The sequence below is a fragment of the Diaphorina citri genome, unplaced genomic scaffold (genome assembly GCF_000475195.1).
Source record: "Diaphorina citri unplaced genomic scaffold, Diaci psyllid genome assembly version 1.1 scaffold245, whole genome shotgun sequence".
NCBI classification, from domain to species: domain Eukaryota; kingdom Metazoa; phylum Arthropoda; class Insecta; order Hemiptera; family Psyllidae; genus Diaphorina; species Diaphorina citri.
This window is the reverse complement of record NW_007377682.1, coordinates 80,347-102,796: the sequence shown is the minus strand read 5'-3', so window position 1 is coordinate 102,796 and position 22,450 is coordinate 80,347. Positions and strand designations below refer to the sequence as shown.

General features: G+C 37.8%; 3 protein-coding genes and 1 long non-coding RNA gene across 14 annotated transcripts in view; 3 read left to right on the top strand and 1 right to left on the bottom strand.

Moving 5' to 3' along the window:
- LOC113466299 overlaps positions 1–121 on the top strand; it is a 300-nt gene extending 179 nt beyond the window's left edge. The window contains exon 2 of the long non-coding RNA XR_003390742.1: positions 11–121. This is a non-coding gene — a long non-coding RNA (uncharacterized LOC113466299). The remainder of the gene's footprint in view (positions 1–10) is intronic.
- LOC108252048 (flocculation protein FLO11) overlaps positions 1–13,744 on the top strand; it is an 18,379-nt gene extending 4,635 nt beyond the window's left edge. For both annotated transcript variants that reach the window (XM_017442931.2, XM_017442932.2), the window contains 4 exons: positions 9,269–9,417; positions 9,659–9,712; positions 12,082–12,175; positions 12,594–13,744. In XM_017442931.2, the coding sequence (XP_017298420.1) occupies positions 9,269–9,417; positions 9,659–9,712; positions 12,082–12,175; positions 12,594–13,590 (1,294 nt within the window). In that variant the 3' untranslated portion in view covers positions 13,591–13,744. The remainder of the gene's footprint in view (positions 1–9,268; positions 9,418–9,658; positions 9,713–12,081; positions 12,176–12,593) is intronic.
- Positions 1–16,717, bottom strand: part of LOC103506546 (UDP-glucuronosyltransferase 2B14) — a 19,829-nt gene extending 3,112 nt beyond the window's left edge. Inside the window, exons 1-8 of one of the 8 annotated variants that reach the window (XM_026821586.1) lie at positions 16,480–16,713; positions 16,224–16,402; positions 14,340–14,496; positions 4,133–4,249; positions 3,261–3,676; positions 2,525–2,747; positions 1,748–1,970; positions 1,141–1,360 (exon numbers count right to left, since the gene is read on the bottom strand). In XM_026821586.1, coding sequence (XP_026677387.1) covers positions 1,141–1,360; positions 1,748–1,970; positions 2,525–2,747; positions 3,261–3,676; positions 4,133–4,249; positions 14,340–14,496; positions 16,224–16,373 — 1,506 coding nt within the window. In that variant the 5' untranslated portion in view covers positions 16,374–16,402; positions 16,480–16,713. The other 7 variants (XM_026821585.1, XM_017442928.2, XM_026821588.1 and 4 more) reach the window with 7 other exon arrangements.
- A 2,778-nt stretch (positions 16,718–19,495) lies between these two features.
- Positions 19,496–22,450, top strand: part of LOC103506547 (polyadenylate-binding protein-interacting protein 2) — a 6,802-nt gene continuing 3,847 nt past the window's right edge. The window contains exons 1-4 of one of the 3 annotated variants that reach the window (XM_008470944.3): positions 19,496–19,685; positions 20,416–20,613; positions 20,965–21,039; positions 21,319–22,261. In XM_008470944.3, coding sequence (XP_008469166.1) covers positions 20,440–20,613; positions 20,965–21,039; positions 21,319–21,402 — 333 coding nt within the window. In that variant the 5' untranslated portion in view covers positions 19,496–19,685; positions 20,416–20,439 and the 3' untranslated portion in view covers positions 21,403–22,261. Of the gene's footprint in view, positions 19,686–20,415; positions 20,614–20,964; positions 21,205–21,318; positions 22,262–22,450 lie in introns of those variants that run through there. The other 2 variants (XM_008470942.3, XM_026821589.1) reach the window with 2 other exon arrangements.

Sequence of the window (22,450 nt, the reverse complement as noted above, 5' to 3'; positions counted from 1 at the left end):
CCAGGCACAGGTATGAACGCAGGTACAGTAGGTCTCGGATAGTCCAATACAGGGTGGTGGTTGACAAAGGCCAGGACTACATGATCATCTAAACTTTTCACACGAGGCACCCCGTCTCCGAATATCTCTTTGGAAAGTTCATCGATTTGGTTCAAGTAGTAGAAGGAGCGCATGAACTTGAAATAGAGCCCAATGTATGCGTTGTGCAGTCTCTGGAGTAAGCTCATCTGATCTGTGTAGGATGTGAGGGAGTAAGGAACATAGGATGGGTTGTCATAGTTACCGATCCAGTAGCCAGGGACTTCGAAGTTGGGAAACGGGGTTGCAGCGATGACAGGCGGGTAACCAAGCAGGTGAATCAAGGCTACGTAACATTCACTGCCTGAGGAGAAGGGAGAAATTGAAGTGAGTAAGGTCAGAAGGGATGAGAGGCAACAATGAAGTATCCGGAAAGCATAATATCTGTATAACATTAAGCAATAATGTCAATACATACAATAACATAACTGCCAATAAGTAAGGTATTGAAGTAGGAAAAGTACAGTAAGTAATTCAACGAGTTTGACTTGTAACTTGTCTATCAACCATTTTCCATATTTCACAGAAGTAAGAACTTTTCCCCCAAGTCGTGTACTAACATGGGTAACTACATGTTAGTGTTTCTTAAATAAAGTTTATTTTAGAAAGTAAAAAAGGAAGTCTATTTACTTGAGGTAGTTTCTTCGGTGGTTTGAGCTGCAGTCCAGGCACAGGTATGAACGCAGGTACAGTAGGTCTCGGATAGTCCAATACAGGGTGGTGGTTGACAAAGGCCAGGACTACATGATCATCTAAACTTTTCACACGAGGCACCCCGTCTCCGAATATCTCTTTGGAAAGGTCGTCGATTTGGTTTAGGTAGTAGAAGGAGCGCATGAACTTGAAATAGAGCCCGGGTAGACCTGACATGCGGACCTGATGAGGTATACCTGTCAGGCCTATTATTATGTTGAGGCGGTCTCTTCTTGATCCCTTGTGTGCCGCGTCCATTTTACTTTAGGACTATTGCACTGATCTGTCAGGCCTAAATGAAAGTGAGTGGCTGGCTTAAGAATTCTAACTTTCCCTTCAACTCTTGGCTTGCCTTCGTACAAGCCAGACCATAGCCCTGGTCAGATACACCAGTGCTATCGGTGTTAACACAACACAAGCTGCTACATCTATAATGTAGTACTGTATTCCACTCAATTGTTTAGAGGCTGGGGTCAAGTGTTTGCCTCCGTGGTTTAGAATATAGTTGGTCCAGAAGATAATCTTGTCCGAGCTCTGCTCTGGTGTGTCACGGAATAATTTGGACAGCTTCTGCATCCGTTCCTTGTACCTGGAGAACATTAGAATGAGCTAAATTAGGAGACATCTTTTGAGATTACGAGTGACACGTTAGGATATAATAATAGCGAATAGTGCTTATTCATACTGTTCGCATAGGACTGAAAATGAAAAGTCCCTTTACTCTAGCAGTAGGCTACTACTATTATTGTGGTCAAATTCTCAAATTATAATTATTGAGGATAAATTTCCACACCTCGGCTGGGAATGAACCCACACTCTCCGGTTTACCAGGCAGTACTCCGCTACAACTATTATTGTGGTCAAATTCTCAAATTATATTGAGGATAAATTTCCATACCTCGGCTGGGATTGAACCCACGCCCTCCTGTTTACCAGGCGAGCGTCTTGACCACTACACCACCAAGGTTATACGTACCCATGTGTAGGTGTTGTCAGAGTATCCAACGCAGACTTAACACTGTCAACAGTCAACTCCTCATAGTTGAGTTCTATAGCAACGCCCTTAGCTATCAACTTGGCAGCCATGATGCTCTGATCTAGGAGAAAGGGGATAGCTAGAACAGGCACGGCATGATAGATAGCCTCCTGGGTCCCGGCCTGACCACAGTGGGAGATGAATGCTATTGTGTTATTATGACCTGAAAGGGGGACAGGGAAGAATCGATAAGGAAACATTACCTTCTCGTACTGTTGTTGACCGTACTTTTTTTAAGGAGTCTCTCCAACCACCCTTGGTGGGCGATTGAAAGGAGCCATCTGCCGGCTTTCGCCTCAATCCCCCGTATTTGATAGAGGGAACTGTAACTGCTAAGGTCTTATCGTCCCGAAATCGAAGAGAGAAGGAAGACAGGACAGAAAGCCAGCCGTTCCGAGAACGAACACTATCGGTTCAAGATAAAAGCCGCCCCGGGGTGAGAATCGAACCAGCGGCCCAGCGCTTACAAGCCAGACGTGCTACCAACCAAGCTACCTAGAACCTGGACGATTTTGTATTTTGCTGGTCTGTTAATTCATTTAGTGATAATGATAACTCTTGATTAAATCTGAATAAAATCAGAAATATACAAGTCATGTAGGAAATTTTGTGATCTTTGGCTCCCTGATTAGAATATCCACTAAGCCTCCTGAGGACAATAAAATTTAGTACATAATGTGAGGAAGTATCGTTTCAATCCGATTTTTTACATCTTACCCAATATATCGGCTTGTGGCAGCCACTTGGCAAGCATGACATTGTCCGGTTTATCTGCTGGGTGCTCCATCTCCCACTTCCAAATGACACGCTGCTTTAGCTGTGAGAACACCTGGAAGAACATTGTCCTATAGGCCGGACTAATACTGGCTGTGAGAAGACTGGAGCCGAAGGTGAAAATAATAGCGCCGTCCTTCGCTCCGTCTAGAAAGCTTTGTATGTCCTGAAACAAATTTCATTTCATTTATTTTAATATACTTTACTTTAATTATTATCCTCTTATGCAAATAGTTTAAGAATAGGAAGCATTGAAACCAAAATTAAAAAGGATTAGAATAGAAGGAAAACTGGACAAGGAAAACGGTCTCTAAATTCATACCATATTGAAAACCTTTGGAATTTTAATTATTTCGAAGGGTTAATATTATTTTTATTTTGTAAGTTTAAGAATAGGAAACATTGAAAGCAAAATTAAAAAGGATTAGAATAGAAGGAAAATTGGACAAGGAAAACGGTCTCTGAATTCATGCCATATTGAAAACCTTTGGAATTTTAATTATTTCGAAGGGTTAATATTATTTTATTTTGTATTTTCGTTCTTGATAATTCTTCAGATATGTTGGAAAGAAGAAAAGAAATGGCCCGATTTCAATACTTTTTCGTTTTCTTCTTTTGTGGATTCGATAAACCTCCCGGAAGTATTGGTAATAGAAAGTAAAAAAGGAAGTCTATTTACTTGAGGTAGTTTCTTCGGTGGTTTGAGCTGCAGTCCAGGCACAGGTATGAACGCAGGTACTGTAGGTCTCGGATAGTCCAATACAGGGTGGTGGTTGACAAAGGCCAGGACCACATGATCATCTAGACTTTTCACATGAGGCACCCCGTCTCCGAATATCTCTTTGGAAAGTTCATCGATTTGGTTCAAGTAGTAGAAGGAGCGCATGAACTTGAAATAGAACCCAATGTATGCATTGTGCAGTCTCTGGAGTAAGCTCATCTGATCTGTGTAGGATGTGAGGGAGTAAGGAACATAGGATGGGTTGTCATAGTTACCGATCCAGTAGCCAGGGACTTCGAAGTTGGGAAACGGGGTTGCAGCGATGACAGGCGGGTAACCTAGCAGGTGGATCAAGGCTACGTAACATTCACTGCCTGAGGAGAAGGGAGAAATTGAAGTGAGTGGTCAGAAGGGATGAGAGGCAACAATGAAGTATCCGGAAAGCATAATATCTGTATAACGTTAAGCAATAATGTCGATACATACAATAATTGCCAATAAGTAAGGTAGTGAAGTAGGAAAAGTACAGTAAGCAATTCAACGAGTTTGACTTGTAACTTGTCTATCAACGATTTTCCATATTTTACAGAAGTAAGAACTTTTCCCCCAAGTGGTGTACTAACAATAACATGGGTAACTAGTTTCTTAAATAAAGTTTATTAAATAAACTGTTATAATACTTTAACTGCTACTCCACCGTTCTGTGTATAGGTATTGGTAACCGTATGTTTTATTTGTTAGGTATCAATAGTTTTACAAGAGATTCTTATCCTAAGCTGAACTTATTCTTCTAAGATGACAATGTAGAAAGATGCGAGTATTATACCCACCTGCTCCTTCTCTTATAATAAGATCCACCTTTTCCGTCTTCCGTACAAACTTCTCCAAGAACTCTGCCAAACCTCGCGACCCTTTCTGTCTCCTACAATTCTCAATGTTCCAGTCTATTTACATGGATACTTCCTTCTAAAACTATCTTAACCCCGAAACTACTTTTTTTCGATAACCATTCTTAAAGATGTAGTATAAATTTAGTGCTAGTGACCTTTAGTTTAATCTAGGACTTTATGGTATGTTTTATTTGTTAGGTATCAATAGTTTTACAAGAGATTCTTATCCTAAGCTGAACTTATTCTTCTAAGATGACAATGTAGAAAGATGCGAGTAATATACCCACCTGCTCCTTCTCTTATAATAAGATCCACCTTTTCCACATCCCTATTTAGCTGGATCATAAAATTAGGTTGCCATTCTGAGAAAATTTGGGTGTTCGCATTTACCCCTTGTTCTTAACTACCCCAGTTGACCCTACCCCCCAAAGGTCTATAGCTCTATAGAGTTTGTATAATAAAATAAATAAATAAATAATACGGTTGGATATGGATATTAAACACATGAAACTAAGATTTATTTTTTGTCACTAAAAATAAATAAATAATTCATTCAGTCTGTTTTGATACATTAAAAATTGTACAGGCAAAAATATTTCAACAAAGCAAAATTCGCATCTCACAGCATAAAGGGAGTGACATAAAACCCAGGGGCATGAAAAAAAAAAAAAAACAGAAAACACCCACGAATAGTGTTTGATTCCAGATGTGTTTAGTGTTTTAGAACTAGAGAAAACGTAGATTAAACACTCACCTCACTATCATAATCAGCTTAACCACCGAGAGATAAGAGGCAATTTCCAGCAGAGGAAAACTACCATCTGTGTACGAATAGGTTCCGCATTTCACTTTTCTTATTAGTCCAATATACAGGCAATCAGCAATGCCAGTGGCCAATCTGAATGAATTACGAAAGAATAGAAATAGAATGGGTTCTTTCTCGTTCAAGATAAATAGTTTGAATTTTTGCAATCTTCCCACTTTTGTTGTTTTTGTTTCAAGACAGGAAAGGAAGTGTTTGAGTCAACTCGCGGAAAAAACAGAGTCGACTCGTGCGGAGGTTTTTAAAGTGGCCTTTACACGTGTACACGTCAAAGTATCGTAAATCGCTGCAGAAGTCGATCTTGCTTTGTGTCGTTTAGATTTAGGAAAGAAGGGAAACAAATATTATAGAAATAGAATGGGTTCTTTCTCGTTCAAGATAAATAGTTTGAATTTTTGCAATCTTCCCACTTTTGTTGTTTTTGTTTCAAGACACAAGATCTTCTGTGTCGTGAGATGAGAATTACCTACAAACTACAAAGACATTAACAAGAAAAATACATAGAACTAGAGAAGTGAAAAAAATACGTGAATACATGTTTGTTTTGATACATTAAAAATTGTACAGGCAAAAATATTTCAACAAAGCAAAATTCGCATCTCACAGCATAAAGGGAGTCACAAAAAAATCAGGCCTTAGTGTGTTGTCCAATTGAGGTATAAACTAATGAAAAGTACAACACAATGAGTGCGTAATGTTTTGATACATTAAAAATTGTACAGGCAAAAATATTTCAACAAAGCAAAATTCGCATCTCACAGCATAAAGGGAGTCACAAAAAAAATCAGGCCTTAGTGTGTTGTCCAATTGAGGTATAAACTAATGAAAAAGTACAACACAATGAGTGCGTATTATAAAACTCTTTTAAAATGTGATTTACGGCTAAATAAAGGAGCTTAAAGTTACAAACTTGAAAGTTTAAAAAGTTGTGCTTTAAGATCTTCTGTGTCGTGAGATGAGAATTACCTACAAACTACAAAGACATTAACAAGAAAAATACATAGAACTAGAGAAGTGAAAAATTACGTGAATACATGTTTGGAAAAGATCTTCTGTGTCGTGAGATGAGAATTACCTACAAACTACAAAGACATTAACAAGAAAAATACATAGAACTAGAGAAGTGAAAAAATTACGTGAATACATGTTTGTCAAAGAGATATATTTAAAAAGAAAATTTTCAAGTTGAATAATTACAACAGAATAAGATTAAGAAAGGGAAAGAAGTAGTGGCAAAAGAAAAAGAAAACCCCTCACACATCATCTAAATCTAAATAAACAAATTGAATGAAGTAAAGTTCAAGTTAGGTAGATACAATAAAAAGTCGAAACAATGATGTGTGAAAATTAACCCCGAGCCATTTTTCTTTAGAATAACTAAGGTGAGACAAGTTTAACAAAGCTTTATTGAGACGTTCTGGGTAAAGCTTCCTTTGATGCCCTAAAGAAAAATGACCTGCAACTAATGTTCAGGCATACTGGCATACCCAAATACCCATAGAATAGATACGTATATGAATAATGGTCGAAATGATTTACTTTAGTAAACGAATGGTAGTGCTGTTAATATGTAATAGTTGTGTACTTCACAAACATGGCATGATAGAACAATCCGAACTAAATCAAAGGGGTAGCCATGCATTTGGGAACAATTACAAAAACTGACTTGAACAACAGTTATTTAAAAGGGACACCGGGTAACATTCTACGCTCTCCCTGAAATCATGAGGTACCTACCTGTCCCTGTCGCTCTCCCTGAAATCATGAGGTACCTACCTGTCCGTAGACTCAAACATTTGAGGAAAAATTGGCACCCCAATAAATGAGTCATAGCATTTGGGAACAATTACAAAAACTGACTTGAACAACAGTTATTTAAAAGGGACACCGGGTAACATTCTACGCTCTCCCTGAAATCATAAGGTACCTACCTGACAAACATGGCATGATAGAACAATCCGAACTAAATCAAAGGGGTAGCCATGCATTTGGGAACAATTACAAAAACTGACTTGAACAACAATTATTTAAAAGGGACACCGGGTAACATTCTACGCTCTCCCTGAAATCATGAGGTACCTACCTGTCCGTAGACTCAAACATTTGAGGAAAAATTGGCACCCCAATAAATGAGTCATAAAAAATATTAACGTTCCCAATATACAAGACGACAAACAAGACCTGCAAAAGTCAGACAGGGGCCATAAATTCTTGGAATCCGTCTCCACAAAATTCAAAGAAATCAAAAAATGTTTAGTAGACTTTCCAGACTCAGACAGACTTATCGTGTTCATATGACAGGAAAAAGTTATGTAATGTAGACTCTTCAGATTGATACAATGGTCAAAAGGGGCTCAAAGGGTAAAGTCGCGATTTTGAAAATGAATGTGAGGGACTGAGAAAAAAAAAACAAATGTGGATGTCATAATTTCACAGTTCTTTACTGCTACAGGGTGTAAGCATTCACCTATTTAAAGTGGATCGTTATTATTATTAGGTATTGGTATGATGGTGACTAAATTAGTGTAGAATTTTATTTATTTACATGTAAAAGATTGATGGATTGGTACTCGTATAGGTGGTTCAAATCCCAACAGTACAGTGGTGTTCTAAGAAGTTAATTTTAATTTAATTACTATCGGAAGAGAGTTTTGGAGATATTTTGCACGACCTTCAAAGATTGATGGATTGGTACTCGTATAGGTGGTTCAAATCCCAACAGTACAGTGGTGTTCTAAGAAGTTAATTTTAATTTAATTACTACCGGAAGAGAGTTTTGGAGATATTTTGCACGACCTTTCTGTTAGACCCCGTATGAATTACTTAAGAATGAAAACAATGTCTATTACCGCGGTCCAAAATGTAAACCAACCAAGCTAAATAGGCTGGCGGTAAGAACATTTCGCATCCATGTTCCAAAATTCAGCCATAGTTCACTTTTACAACTTGTACAGGCGATATTTAAAACCCACAAATTTCTCCATATTTTGGTCCACCACTATATTTTCGATAATAATTCCGTAAATCTTGTAAAACTGACTCACTAATTTTCCTTTCATTGGAAAGTTGCTCATGGTCATCAAAATGTAAAAAAAAAAAAAAAATCTATGTAGCTATTATGAAGTTGTTTTTCTCATGAGTACGCCGCATATTTACCTGCGACCTTTATTATGGAACCTAACCAAGTCGCCAATTTCATCCCTTCAGGGCAGACTTATCTCTCGAGCGATGAGACAATGGTGTTAATAGATCGACTATTTCTCCTCACCATTTTAAACATAACAATGGGAGGAACGAAAATGGGTACATTTTAGATAAGGGAAAAATCGATTTACGTAATAATTAAAATACGGTGGGTATCGCATATGACATTGCAAAATAATATACGAATAGTTGCATCATTATTTAGAGAAAATGAGTGAAGAGACATAAAAGAAAATCACAGCAAAACGACAGAAATACACGTATACAATAGGAATCACAGAAGAGAATAAACAACGAGATTTTTGACTTACTTTACAAAAAACTAGATCTCCTGAAGTAAGAAGATACATACATAGTAAGTACCTACCTATTCAATTTTCTGACGTCAAAAAGAAAAATAGTCGAAAAAATACAATAATCGCTTGTCCGAGAAAGCGTTGTGGTCGCCATTCAGTAAGTACCCTACAGTACCCCACGCTTTGGACTTTGAACGGCACGAGAGAAAACTAAACAATCTAGACAATGTTTGTTGTATTACGGTTATCTAGCCAAGTTCATGCGTGATTGTTTCTCCGGATAACTTCCTAGACGCTTGGAACATTAGGGGTGACGTCAATGATCTGTCATGGTAATGACCTACCCCAACAGCCATCGAGACCTACAACAATAGTTAGGCAGGAGAGAAAAAACCGATCTAGGTAGTGGAAATTCGGCCGGTTCTTGAGGCCAAACCTATCCCAACAGCCATCGAGACCTATAAATACAGTTAGGCAGGAGAGAAAAGACCCGATAGCAATATTCTCTTGCTAAAGAAATAGTAAAGGTTCCCCTGCTAAAGAAATAGCCAAGGTTGAGTGCGAAGGGGCATCGTAAAATTTGTAGCCACAACCAAATGTCAGCTGAGAGAGAGAAAATGTCCACAGAAATTGATATGTTTGGATCACTCAGCCTTGCAAATAACTTTTATTTTTATTTTTTTTTTCTCTCTCTTTCTTTCAATTTGTTGAAATTCATTATTGTACTGTAAATGTACTACAAAATAATTACAGGGACCAAATGATGGAGTGGGTGGAAAGCATTACAGGGAAACTACGAGAAATGCGAATCCTATCTCCAAAAGAGAACCATTACTCTAAGATGCCAGAGCAGAGACCACCACTTCTTCCCACTAGAGATCCAAATTCTCCTTTACCATTGCCACCCCTGGGACTTATTATAGATACTTCCCTACAAATATTACTTGATTCTTCAAGGACCTTGCTTGATTTTTTCCCCCCTTTATTTATCAAAACTAGTTGCAAAACTGTATCAGGGAGGGTGAGAGAGAAACAACCTGTGCATGTATTGATTGATTATCTTCCATGTAGTGTAGAATTCACATACATACTTTTTTTCCAGAAGCTTTCATTGTTTAAAAACAATCCAAGTAGGGTTTTTTTCACCCCTGGGACCTTCCAGTCTTTTGCCTGGTGTAGAGCCTGTGCTACATTTAGGTATGAATCAAGTACTTCTTCTAAAATATTGTCACTCGAAAAAAACCCTACTTGGATTGTTTTTAAACAATGAAAGCTTCTGGGAAAAAAAGTATGTATGTGAATTCTACACTACATGGAAGATAATCAATCAATCAATCAATCAATCAATCAATCAATACATGCACAGGTTGTTTCTCTCTCACCCTCCCTGATACAGTTTTAGACGAGATGTTTTGGGGGTTTCTTTTTTTTTTTTTTTTTTTTTTTAGGTAAAACGTTGGACTCATACAGTAGACTAGAGTTCGAGTTCCAGGAGTGACGTAAAATTTAGTAACTTCATTTTGAGGTGAACATTCGGAAAGTAAAATACATTACTTTCCTTCCTATAGGCGATAAGGAAATGAAAGGTGATTCCCAAGTTGGTATGATTAGAAAGATTGGACAAATTGGGTAGATATCGTGAATTGCTGACTAGGGTCTTGTCCTGATCACATAATATTGTGATGACCGGAAGTGCGGAAGTAGAATAGAAAAATGCCAGACTACGTCTACCGTCTGCCCCAATAAAAGTTACCTATGTGGTAGTCTCCAGACCTTGAGTACCTATTCGGTGAGAGAAAGGCATTGTTTATTGAAATTCAAACACGCTTATTCTTACATCGTCCATAATGTGAAAAAAATTTGAATTGCTTCGTAAGCAAGAAACTGATTTTTGTCCAAATGACATTGCTAATTGTTCTAGATAGGTCTACGTTACTGTTAAACACGCTTTATTCTTACATCGTCCATAATGTGAAAAAATTTGAATTGCTTCGTAAGCAAGAAACTGATTTTTGTCCAAATGACATTACTAATTGTTCTAGATAGGTCTACGTTACTGTGGGAGTTGAAAGTTACAAGGTACTTTCATAATGTGAAAAAAATTTGAATTGCTTCGTAAGCAAGAAACTGATTTTTGTCCAAATGACATTGCTAATTGTTCTAGATAGGTCTACATACGTTACTGTGGGAGTTGAAAGTTACAAGGTACTTATGTAGGTACCCACTATACACTGCAATAGAATAAAAAAGAATAATTTTGTTGACCTTACCTATATGTAGCTGATTTTCCTTCTAATCTATATGTATAGGTCCATCTGGATAACGGCAAAGGGGTAACAGAAGGAAATCAAGTTGGAAGTTGAAAAATTGGCCCCCAGGTCACCTTCTAATCTATATGTATAGGTCCATCTGGATAACGGCAAAGGGGTAACAGAAGGAAATCAAGTTGGAAGTTGAAAAATTGGCCCCCCAAGTCAAAATTTTGACGAATTCTACAGGCCATCTGGCCGTCGGGGAGGGCCGTTTTTCAAGAGTGCGAGGACACATTATTGCTCTTTTCTTCTCACACATTCTTCTTGTTTTTCTTTGCCACACGTTCTATCTGGCCGTCGGGGAGGGCCGTTTTTCAAGAGTGCGAGGACACATTATTGCTCTTTTCTTCTCACACATTCTTCTTGTTTTTCTTTGTCACACGTTCTTCACACATTCTTCTTGTTTTTCTTCGCCTTTTCCCGTGTACAGACGGGGTCGTCGTTTTTCGTCAGCCTATCAATAAGCCCTAACTAGGGTGATTGCTTTGGTTGTGGCTACAAATTTTACGATGCCCCTTCGCACTCAACCTTGGCTATTTCTTTAGCAAGGGAATATTGCTATCGGGTCTTTTCTCTCCTGCCCAACTGTATTTATAGGTCTCGATGGCTGTTGGGATAGGTCTGGCCTCAAGAACCGGCCAAATTTCCACTACCTAGATCGGTTTTTTCTCTCCTGCCTAACTATTGTTGTAGGTCTCGATGGGTGTTGGGGTAGGTCATTACCATGACAGATCATTGACGTCACCTCTAATGTTCCAAGCGTCTAGGAAGTCATCCGGAGAAACAATCACGCATGAACTTGGCTAGATAACCGAAATACAACAAACATTGTCTGGATTGTTTAGTTTTCTTTTCTCTCGTGCCGTTCAAAGTCCAAAGCGTGGGGTACTGTAGGGTACTTACTGAATGGCGACCACAACGCTTTCTCGGACAAGCGAAAAAGCTTCACTCATCTGGGCACTTGTTCAGAATTCACGTCAATGGAAAATTGCTATCTTCTGGAGGGTCTTAAGTAATGCTGAATACGCAAGTGAATCGGGCTGTAAGGTAGGATAAGACAAGGATAGTAATTACGCTCATTTCCATCATATTATCTCGATCATATCTATTAATAGTGATACAGTTTCAACTAGTTTTGATAAATAAAGGGGGGAAAAAATCAAGCAAGGTCCTTGAAGAATCAAGTAATATTTGTAGGGAAGTATCTATAATAATTTATTTAGTGGTGTAACATCAACACATTTCCTATTTCAGACAACCATGTTGACAGAAGTCAGGGATCATCTGTTTTATCTCCAGTCCAAATGGGAATGATAGCTCCTTCTACAGAATCATCAGAATATACCAGGTAAGCTAATAATCTACCTATGTTCTCATATTCAATACGTCTCATGTGAAGTGATTATGTACCTGTTAAATGTAAACACTTTGTTAAATGAGTAATGGATCAGGAATTCAGGACTAGTCATGCACTGTTAATATAGTATGTATTTTCTTCACAAACTTGACATGTCCAAATGGGAATGATAGCTCCTTCTACAGAATCATCAGAATATACCAGGTAAGCTAATAATCTACCTATGTTCTCATATTCAATACATCTCATGTGAAGTGATTATGTACCTGTTAAATGTAAACACTTTGTTAAATGAGTAATGGATCAGGAATTCAGGACTAGCAGGCAGTCATGCACTGTTATTATAGTATGTATTTTCTTCACAAACTTGACACGTAACACTACCTATTCTTTGTGTTGTCTCTTGCAGGGGTTTGCAGCGTCTCCTGTCTCGTGTTTCCTCACTCACTGAGGCCCCCACCACTCCCCCTCCTCCTCCCTCCTCTCAGCCCACCTCCCCCTCCCCTCTCCCTAGCAATGTCACTGTGATAGAAGTCAATGCTTCAGACCCCACCCCGCCTTCCCAGCCTAGTACTTCCAGAGAATCGGATAATGTTTTCAACTTTGCTTTTGTCAATGAAGCCCTGACTACGAGTGGCGAAGAGAATGATGTGTTCTTCACACCCCCTGCAACACCAGGCTTGCCTGGCTCCATTGCCCGCTTTATCAATCCCCTGGGACAGCATATCTCCAACAGTGGCCCATCAGGTGGGTCTAATGCTACCTGTGATCCGTTTGCTCCATGTACTAGCAATACCTCTGTCAGTACAGCAAGTAACCATACACTAGACCCGTTCAGTCCAATAACATCTGAGTCAGCCAGGACCACTCCTGCCCTGATGAGAGTAGACCCGTTTGCTCCTATCATAGAAACGCCAGGTGCAGTAACCACTAGTAATGAGAGTGGGAGGATAAATGCTGTCAAGGAAGATAATACAATCAGCTCTGGAGCTCCAAGTATAGGGAATGATAGTGAGAGGAATAGCAATGTAGTGACAGTATCAAGTGATTCACATATCAATATAGTACCTCCCTCTGCCACGAGACATGTCTCCCGCCTTAACAATAATTCTTCCATTCCATCAAGTAAACCTAGTTCAAGCACCTCTGTATCTCTATCAAGCTCTAGTAAACCTGCTTCTAGTAGTCAAGTGACGCCATCGTGTAAAGCTACCAAGCCGACAGTCAATGTGATAACTCAGAACTCTGCTAACGCCAACACAACCTGTTTGTCTGTGTTCAACGCCCCACCTCTACCACCTGCACCTAATAATAGATCTAACATCCCACCACTAGTTTCTAACAATAGAGCCAATATCCCACTAGCAGCTAACAGAAATAACTCCAGCTGGAGTAAGCTCATCTGATCTGTGTAGGATGTGAGGGAGTAAGGAACATAGGATGGGTTGTCATAGTTACCGATCCAGTAGCCAGGGACCTCGAAGTTGGGAAACGGGGTTGCAGCGATGACAGGCGGGTAACCTAGCAGGTGAATCAAGGCTACGTAACATTCACTGCCTGAGGAGAAGGGAGAAATTGAAGTAAGTAAAGTCAGAAGGGATGAGAGGCAACAATGAAGTATCCGGAAAGCATAATACCTGTATAACGTTAAGCAATAATGTCAATACATACAATAACTGCCAATAAGTAAGGTAGTGAAGTAGGAAAAGTACAGTAAGTAATTCAACGAGTTTGACTTGTAACTTGTCTATCAACCATTTTCCATATTTTACAGAAGTAAGAACTTTTCTCCCAAGTGGTGTACTAACATGGGTCACTAGTTTCTTAAATGAAGTTATAATACTTTAACGGCTACTTCTATAATGCAATAAAGATGCGAGGAAAGCTGTGTTCAGTGTTTACCTGTCCACACACAGTCGACCTCGTTGATCGATGAGGTGAATCCATGTTATCGAGGCAGAATACATGTACGGTTTCAGTCGACGTCGATCGACGAGGTCGACTATGTGTGGACACAGCTTTATGGAGGTCCACCCACCTGCTCCTTCTCTTATAATAAGATCCACCTTTTCTGTCTTCCGTACAAACTTCTCCAGAAACTCCGCCAATCCTCGCGAGCCTTTCTGTCTCCTACAATTCTCAATGTTCCAGTCCAGGAGACTTTTATACACCCCTGCCACACTGGAAGACCATTCTGTCTTCATCTTGCCCAGATCCATCTCGTATTCGTGTGTATCGTATGAAGTTTCCAGGGTGTAGGTTGTACGATTCGGAAGGCTCTGTTTTTCCGGATCCGACGAGAGAACGGTAACCTGATGATAGAGAATATAGAGATGAAATTGAATATTTGTTTACTAGATAGTAGAATTTTGCTACCAAAATTGGACAAATCGTTAAAAGCGCCATAAGTCCGTTTTTACATGGTTTTACTTAACTTGAGATCTCTGTTGATGTTGTTTGTTAGGGTTAAATCTTGTAGTTTAATACTGCGTAAAAAATAAAAAAAAAATAAAGAACAATAAAATTTGGCAACAAATCGTTAAAAGCGCCATAAGTCCGTTTTTACATGGTTTTACTTAACTTGAGATCTCTGTTGATGTTGTTTGTTAGGGTCAAATCTTGTAGTTTAATACTGCGTAAAAATAAAAATAAATAAACAACAATAAAAATTGGCAACGCACTTTTACTGTCTACTCCTTTTAGAGCTAGACCTAGAGTAGAAAACTGTATTTACCAAATTTCATGACTAGGACTCCAAGTACCAAAATCCACCGTGCTAAGCTCTACATTACTGAGGTTAGAAAGACCACAAGGTGAATTTTGCAGTGACACATAAAGTTCGGCTTTGCACTAAGAGGAAGTAATCGAGTGTCCAGATTTATCAAGCGACCTCGTATGTTATCTTATCAGAAAGAAGTGATAAGAGAAATGGGAATTTCCCGAAATAGCTACCAAAGACTGTTTATCTGAGGGATCAACTCCCATAAGACCTAGAGTAGAAAACTGTATTTACCAAATTTCATGACTAGGACTCCAAGTACCAAAATCCACCGTGCTAAGCTCTACATTACTGAGGTTAGAAAGACCACAAGGTGAATTTTGCAGTGACACATAAAGTTCGGCTTTGCACCAAGAGGAAGTAATCGAGTGTCCAGATTTATCAAGCGACCTCGTATGTTATCTTATCAGAAAGAAGTGATAAGAGAAATGGGAATTTCCCGAAATAGCTACCAAAGACTGTTTATCTGAGGGATCAACTCCCATAATCTTCTTTTTGCCAAAGTAGAGAATAAAAGACAAAATTTCACTAATTCGTACACTGATCGCTCTATCTCCAGAACCCCCACAACACATCGGCGACAATACACCATTGACCCTTGCCGAGACCATCGCAGAAAAAACACTCAGCTCCATTTCTTGATTTTCTGTGAGTTTCGGTACTATGGTCAAGTTTCCGTTGAGGTTTCACTAATTCGTACACTGATCGCTCTATCTCCAGAACCCCCACAACACATCGGCGACAATACACCATTGACCCTTGCCGAGACCATTGCAGAAAAAACACTCAGCTCCATTTCTTGATTTTCTGTGAGTTTCGGTACTATGGTCAAGTTTCCGTTGAGACTCTTCCTTTTGCCAAAGTAGAGAATAAAAGACAAAATTTCACTAATTCGTACACTGATCGCTCTATCTCCAGAACCCCCACAACACAACGGCGACGATACACCATTGACCCTCGCCGAGACCATCGCAGAAAAAACACTCAGCTCCATTTCTTGATTTTCTGTGAGTTTCGGTACTATGGTCAAGTTTCCGTTGAGAACGCTTCTATTCATCAGGATGGTTTTTGTTTATTTTCTCTTGGGTTGGTACTAGGCTAGGGTCGATAGTAGGTTATTTGTTGTGGACGCCTACTTACTTTGTTTCTACCATGGTAGTTTTTGTTTATTTTCTCTTGGGTTGGTACTAGGCTAGGGTCGATAGTAGGTTATTTGTTGTGGACGCTTACTTACTTTGTTTCTACCGTGGTGTGACTCACCTGATGTCCATCTTTAACCAAAAGAGTTGTCACAATGTCAAACCAAATAGCGTGGCTATGTGTGGCCAGTGGTGCTATGACGAGAATATTAGCTCCCTGTGCTGCTCCTATGCCTAGCAAGATAAGCAACAGCGAGCTTGGTAACAGCATGGTGGTGACTAACGGTCATTTAATTGCACCTAGTTCCGTTGGGGAAAGGATCATAGAAGGCAGTAGAGTAGGCCTTCCATCTTTTTATATTTATATTTAATTGCACCTAGTTCCGTTGGGGAAAGGATCATAGAAGGCAGTAGAGTAGGCCTTCCATCTTTTTATATTTATATTTTTTTTTTTTTTTAAATCAAAGTTTACTATTTTAACAATTAAGAAGAAAAAACAACCCAAAGAAAACAGTTATCACTATATTAACTATTTTTAACAAAATGACGGCCCAGATTATTTTGTTGTTGGGAATGAAGAGCACACAGTATCACTACTCACTGTCTACAAAACACCTGATATCACTGATTAGCGTTTCAAAATTGCCTGGATCTATTTATCAAGTGATAACGCTCAGTACAGGGTGTAAGAAAGGTTGATCTCTAGGAGACTACCGGATATATGTAGCTACCGTGATAAATCAGTAGAAATTGTTATTTATGTCAGAAATGTCACAAACTTTACTGGTTGATGTCTTGCAGAGTCCCATTTTAACTTGGGCATCTTGGGATCTCCCCTGTATTATTGTTTATTGGGACCAATTTTTTCAAACAAAGTTTTGAACCATTTTTATCTGTCGAATTGATACTTAAAAAAATGTCATATACAAAATATTACTTTTTATTTTTTAGACTGTGCTGGCCGATAAACTTTAATATTTACTTCGCTTTTCTGTGGTTAACCATTCATAAAGAAATAACTACAGTTAATTTTTGTAATTCCAATGTGACCGTGAACATTCAGTCAACTAGTGTGCACTTTGACTTTTCACTCATCCTGTAGGCTATTATGAAGATACAAAGTGTAATTATCTTTGATTTCAGTTTCTTACTATACTCGCACACATGCACTGCACTCACGAACACAAAATCTAGCTATGCACTGCCTCGGCAAAGGATATTCAAGGCAATCGCCATCTATTACAATTTAGCCTCGTGTTTTGGTCACGTGCCAAAATTGACTCGCAAATTACAGTGCACAAATTCCCGCGAATACTGGCGAATTTGACTGTGAATCGATTTTTTATACCAAATTTGAAATATTGAAATCACCGAAAATGACACAAAATCAAATTTCAATTCCGTGTTAAAAATAGTGCGTTCTTGGAGTAGGAATTCCACATATATCCATATTCAGCTTGATGGAGGGTTAGTTTGTAAAATGAAATTTTGTATTAATTTCATTTATTTTATTTTGATGCAATTTAGCAACAAGGCCGTATTTATTTTTCAAAATTTAGGAGACACTTGTAAATCATCAACAACATATTCTAGGGCTGATAAAATACGAATACTAAACGTAACGTATCTGTCATGCAAAATATTCTTACACGATAAATCCGGGCCAAGGGCAAAATTTTTTTTAACATCTCCACTGTGAATACGAGAGTGGAGAATAGGTACTTATTCTCCACTCGTATGAGTATTCGTAGGTATTGCCTCTATTTAACATTGGGCAGTTATTTTTTTACTGTAGGGAAACTCATTTTACTTTCTATTATTTTACTACCCTTATCAGTTAGGGAAATGTTTGTCCTCATTTTTCCTTTAATCGCAAAATTTTCTCTCCAACAATCTCCAAGTTTCATACCTACATGGAGTTTTGTTCGTTTTTAGAGTAAAAGAAACGGATTTTGTCAGCCTAGTCAGGTAGTTTGGTAGCGCATCTGCCTTGTAAGCGCTAGGCCGCGGGGTTCAATTCCGACCGAAGGCGGATTTTATCCTAAAGGGATAATGTTCTCTCTCGGAAAGGCTGGTTCTCTCCCATCTTGTCTTCCTTCTCTCTTCGATTTCGGGACGATAAGACCTTAGCAGTGACCTACAGTTCCCTCTATCCAATTAAAAAAGGAAAAAACTCGATTTTATTATTCCATGGTTTACTGTCGTGTTTCCAGGATCGCCGGATGGAAGCAGAAGGACCACCCCATGTTGTACAACGCTCTTCACATAGGAGATCAAGTGCTGAAAATTATGGGCCAGTTCGTGCAGAATGCTACAGATGCACAGAAACTGATCCGAAGTAAACACGGCATTTATGTAAGTGGAATGATATAATCTCTAGATTTATTTATTTACACTCTAAGCGACACGGCCATGTGTGGAAAATCTCGAGATTTAATTAAAGCAATTTTTCATTACATTTCCAAAATTGAAAATATTTAGATTAATATTTGACGAATGAACTCTGACATTATTATTTTATTTAAGTTAGTACTTGCAGAACCTTTACCTCTGAGACGTTTTTATCCCTGCTCAAGAGGTTCGCTTTCTGTACGTACCTACCCATTAAATAAATAGTATTGTCGATCTATTAATTTATTGAGACTGAATTTGTGTGAAATATTTTACGAAGTTATTTTTACTTTTATCCACATGTAGCTTTTTATGTTCATTAGTAGTTTTCATGATTTACCTACCCCATAGTCCGTATAGGTTTTAGACTACATTAAAATTACATGAAACATTATAAAACCAATATTTTTTATATTAGGACTTTACCCTGTTTTTATATATTCTGTAATGAACAAATAGAAATGTAACAAAACAGTTTATATTTTGCACTATTAAAAGTTAGTGTATTTATTTTCAGCAGGTTCAAATTGGTACGTTTACTTCTTTGCCCTACTGTGGGTATTCACAGATTTCACAGTCCACCAGACAGGCAGTAGCTTTAAAAGTCAGCTACATATTTTCTTCTATTTTGACAAAGTCACAACTTTGGGTCAGGGTTGTTTCCGTTTTGTTTCATTTGTTAAAAGTCAGCTACATATTTTCTTCTATTTTGACAAAGTCACAACTTTGGGTCAGGGTTGTTTCCGTTTTGTTTCATTTGAAAAAAAATAATAATAATCAACCAATCAATGCCCTACCAACTGTTAGGTATGTTTAAAATTAAAAGGTTTTTCTTCTGTAAGATCTGTACCTACCAAATAATCCAAATACCTGTTTTTTGTGAACGAAATTCGAGTGTAAAGTTTTTTCATGGAACGCGGCCCACAGATGTATGATTGCTAGCGCTTATCTCTAGTGTGCGGTGAAAATCAGAACTACGAGAAAAAACATCTCTAATCATCAGCTGTTCGTGTGAAGAACAAAACAAAAAGCAAATCCAAATCAAATTTATTGCGTTCTTGTTAAATTTAAAATTAATTTCAATTAATTATATTAATTTAATTCAAAGTTTTTTTGGTCTACTCTAGATTAAAATGTCCACTGATTAATATGATTGTCCGTGTTTTCTTTTACTGATAAGTACACGCATCTGGTAAGTACCCTTTCCAAAATACGCAGCAGACTAGTAGATCAGTCCCCGAACCAGTAGGTAGGTATTCAAGATTCAAATTTGGTCTTAAACGCTCAGAGTGATTCCTTTCTAAATATCTGTCTAGGATGATATATTTATTCATATAGGAGAAGAAAGTACAGCACCCACTCCACTATTACTTCCTGGTTCATTTTCTGGTAGTTCCAGAAATCTAGACCTTATAATATATGTCTTTGTTCTCTCTGGTCCATTGTACAGTTACATTGTACTTGATCTGGTTCCTGGTTCTTCAGGACAGTTCTTATTCTTTGAGTGGAAGACTTCCTGAATGAAGGGCACAAGGACACAAGAACTTTGTACTATACTAGTTTACTTGGCATAGGTAGAATAGGTATGTACAATAGATTTTTTGAAGCCAGTTAATAATTTATTAATTTGTGTTAACAATTCTTAGTGATCTAATAAAAAGAAATATCTCCAAATGGAATACTTGATATGCCTTGAGAGCAGTTCTTCTTGAACTAGATTCTTTAGTTTAATCATAGGGCTTCATAGTTCATAAATGGAATACTTGATATGCCTTGAGAGCAGTTCTTCTTGAACTAGATTCTTTAGTTTAATCATAGGGCTTCATAGTTCATTTTTTTTGACAAAAGTTATGGATCTGGACACAAAAATCAAGCAAGTTAGTTGATGAAACCTGATGTGCATCTTATTTCTGTCTGTCCAGTGATCTTGTTACCAGAGATTAGCCATGCAACTCAAATTACCCACTGTAGACTCGGACTTTGTGATAGACTGTGCTAGCATATCATCATTCTTCTCAGATGTATCAGATTTTCCTGACGGGCTTGTAGATTCACCAATCATAGATGGAGACTTCTCGGAATACATGTGGATGGAAAATGCTGATGAATTTGATAAAGAGGTTAGTAGTTATTCATCCAACAAATTACACATTTTTTTTACTTCTCGGAATACATGTGGATGGAAAATGCTGATGAATTTGATAAAGAGGTTAGTAGTTATTCATCCAACAAATTACACATTTTTTTTTTTTAATTCTATTTATTTTGAGCCTATTTTGACAAATGTAGGAAGCAATAGTTCTATGTATTTTGAGAAATAGATATTGTGCAGTTACATGTGACCGCTATACAAAAACCTGTTCATCATCATTAATAGAGCAATAGTTCTCTTATTCATCCCCCTTTTTATGTCTTACATTTTATTTTGTTGTACCTATTGATTTTATTGATTAAAATGTTTTCTTTTACAGGTAATGCAACAGTTAGAGGAAGAAGCTCTCATGGAGGAATGCATAGAGGCAATGTTAGAAGAAGAGGATGATCAGGTAGAACTTAGAAATCTCACTGATTCAATACTCGCGTCTTCCCAAAGCTTGTGGAGTGATGTGGAGGAGGATAGAGAATCTCATGGTTGTGTGGATAGGACAACTGACCTATGTCAATTAATTGGTCTTCTTAGAATGGATGAAAAGCATGGTGTAGCAAATCTGGTAAGATCAACTTTTAGAGCACAATACAAGTAATAAAACATTAGGTATTTCCCAACTAGTGTTAATATTAGAACCTGTGTTGTAATAATCTCCCATCTGTCTTTTCTTCCGCAGAGTACACTGAATCCCAATGCAGCTGAATTTGTTCCTCAACAACCCAAAACCATGAAATATGACAGCACCACAACACCTCATTAATGGAAGCAAGGACATGAATAAACAAATAATGGTATTTTGGTACCTACTTCTCTCTTAACAAAACTCTTTCTTTTCTTTTGACAGTACCCACAAAGAATTGTAATGTTTCTGTATGTATCTTGTGCAAGACAAGATAGTCAAGTCAGTGATTTGCATATACTAGTCGTTTTCACACTTAAAGTATTAATTCTGTTTTGCAATACTTCTTCCCGTAACTGCCTTCTAAGTCCCTTTTCTAAGGGAGATCTTTTTAACTAAAGAGGCCATAGATCATGGACTGCAATATGTTGTTGTTGTTTTCAAATGCTCGGAGTTGACTATTAGGTCATTTTCCCTACATGGACTGCAATATAAATTATGTGAATTGTCCCTTAAGTAGACCTGGTCTTAAATTTTCCAGACTTCCACCAACCCCCTTTGTCCAAGCAGCAGAATTGTTTATTTAGGATTTAGGGTATTATATCTTTGTGGGCAACTGTTTTTACTATTTATTTAATATTTAAATAGGAAAAAAATGTGATCAACAAATTTAATATTAAGTTGTATACTTAGGTACTCTTGTCTGATTTTCACTAGAGTAGAGCCTGATTCTAGTCACTTTGTTTTTACTAGGTTGAGGAAATATAATAAAGGATATTGTATCATGTGTCTGATTATTTGGGTGTATAAAGCAATCCTCTATTGCAATATTTATCTAAGCTAGGTTAAAAAACCTTGGAATTGTGTGATTGGGTCTAATGGTTCTTTAACTTATGAGATTGAATATCCGCACCTACTGAATCAAGTTAGTCATGAACCATAAATCTGCTCTTTTTGCCTGATATGTATAATCAAGCAGCAGGTGTCTCTATTCTAACCCATTTGTTTTGTGATAAATCAGACTTGAAGATTTACTTGGACATACTTTTCATACAAACAACTTGTTTGGAAATTCTTCTGACTTTTGTAGTGCAGTAGAAGCTCCTAAACAAATTGCTTGAGAAAAAGGTACTGTCCTTGTAAGACCATTGTAAATAAAACTTTGTTTAAAACTTTAATATTATTTTTT